At 28.8% G+C, this 482-nt stretch overlaps 1 protein-coding gene across 1 annotated transcript in view; it reads left to right on the plus strand.

The window, feature by feature from the left end:
* The window catches only part of fmnl1a (formin-like 1a), a 17,215-nt gene that overhangs the window by 14,759 nt on the left and 1,974 nt on the right, over positions 1-482 (plus strand). Inside the window, exon 19 of the mRNA XM_037688765.1 lies at positions 121-189. Coding sequence (XP_037544693.1) covers positions 121-189 — 69 coding nt within the window. The remainder of the gene's footprint in view (positions 1-120; positions 190-482) is intronic.

Here is a 482-nt window from a genome sequence, read left to right on the forward strand (position 1 = left end):
GATGAGGGAGCAGAGTCTAATCTGATGTAATGATGACAGAGCAGAGTCTAATCTGATGTATTGATGACGGAGCAGAATTTAATCTGATTTATCGATGATGGTTTTTACTTGAATCCACAGCAACTGGACTCCATCATCGCAGCGTCCATGTCTATTAAGTCTTCAGCAAAACTGAAAAAGATCTTAGAGGTAAAGATTATGCTTTTAATTACATTATTCCTTTAGTTACATTATTTATTTAGTTACATTATTCATTTAGTTACATTATTCCTTTAGTTACATTATTAATTTAGTTGCATTATTCCTTTAGATACATTATTTCTTTAGTTACAGTATTCCTTTAGTTACATTATTAATTTAGTTGCATTAAGCCTTTAGTTACATTATTCCTTTAGTTACATTATTTCTTTAGTTACAGTATTCATTTAGTTACATTATTCCTTTAGTTACAGTATTCTTTTAGTTACAGTATTCCTTTAGTT

This window comes from Nematolebias whitei, chromosome 15, assembly GCF_014905685.2.
Source record: "Nematolebias whitei isolate Nwh7 chromosome 15, NemWhi1, whole genome shotgun sequence".
NCBI classification, from domain to species: Eukaryota; Metazoa; Chordata; class Actinopteri; order Cyprinodontiformes; family Rivulidae; genus Nematolebias; species Nematolebias whitei.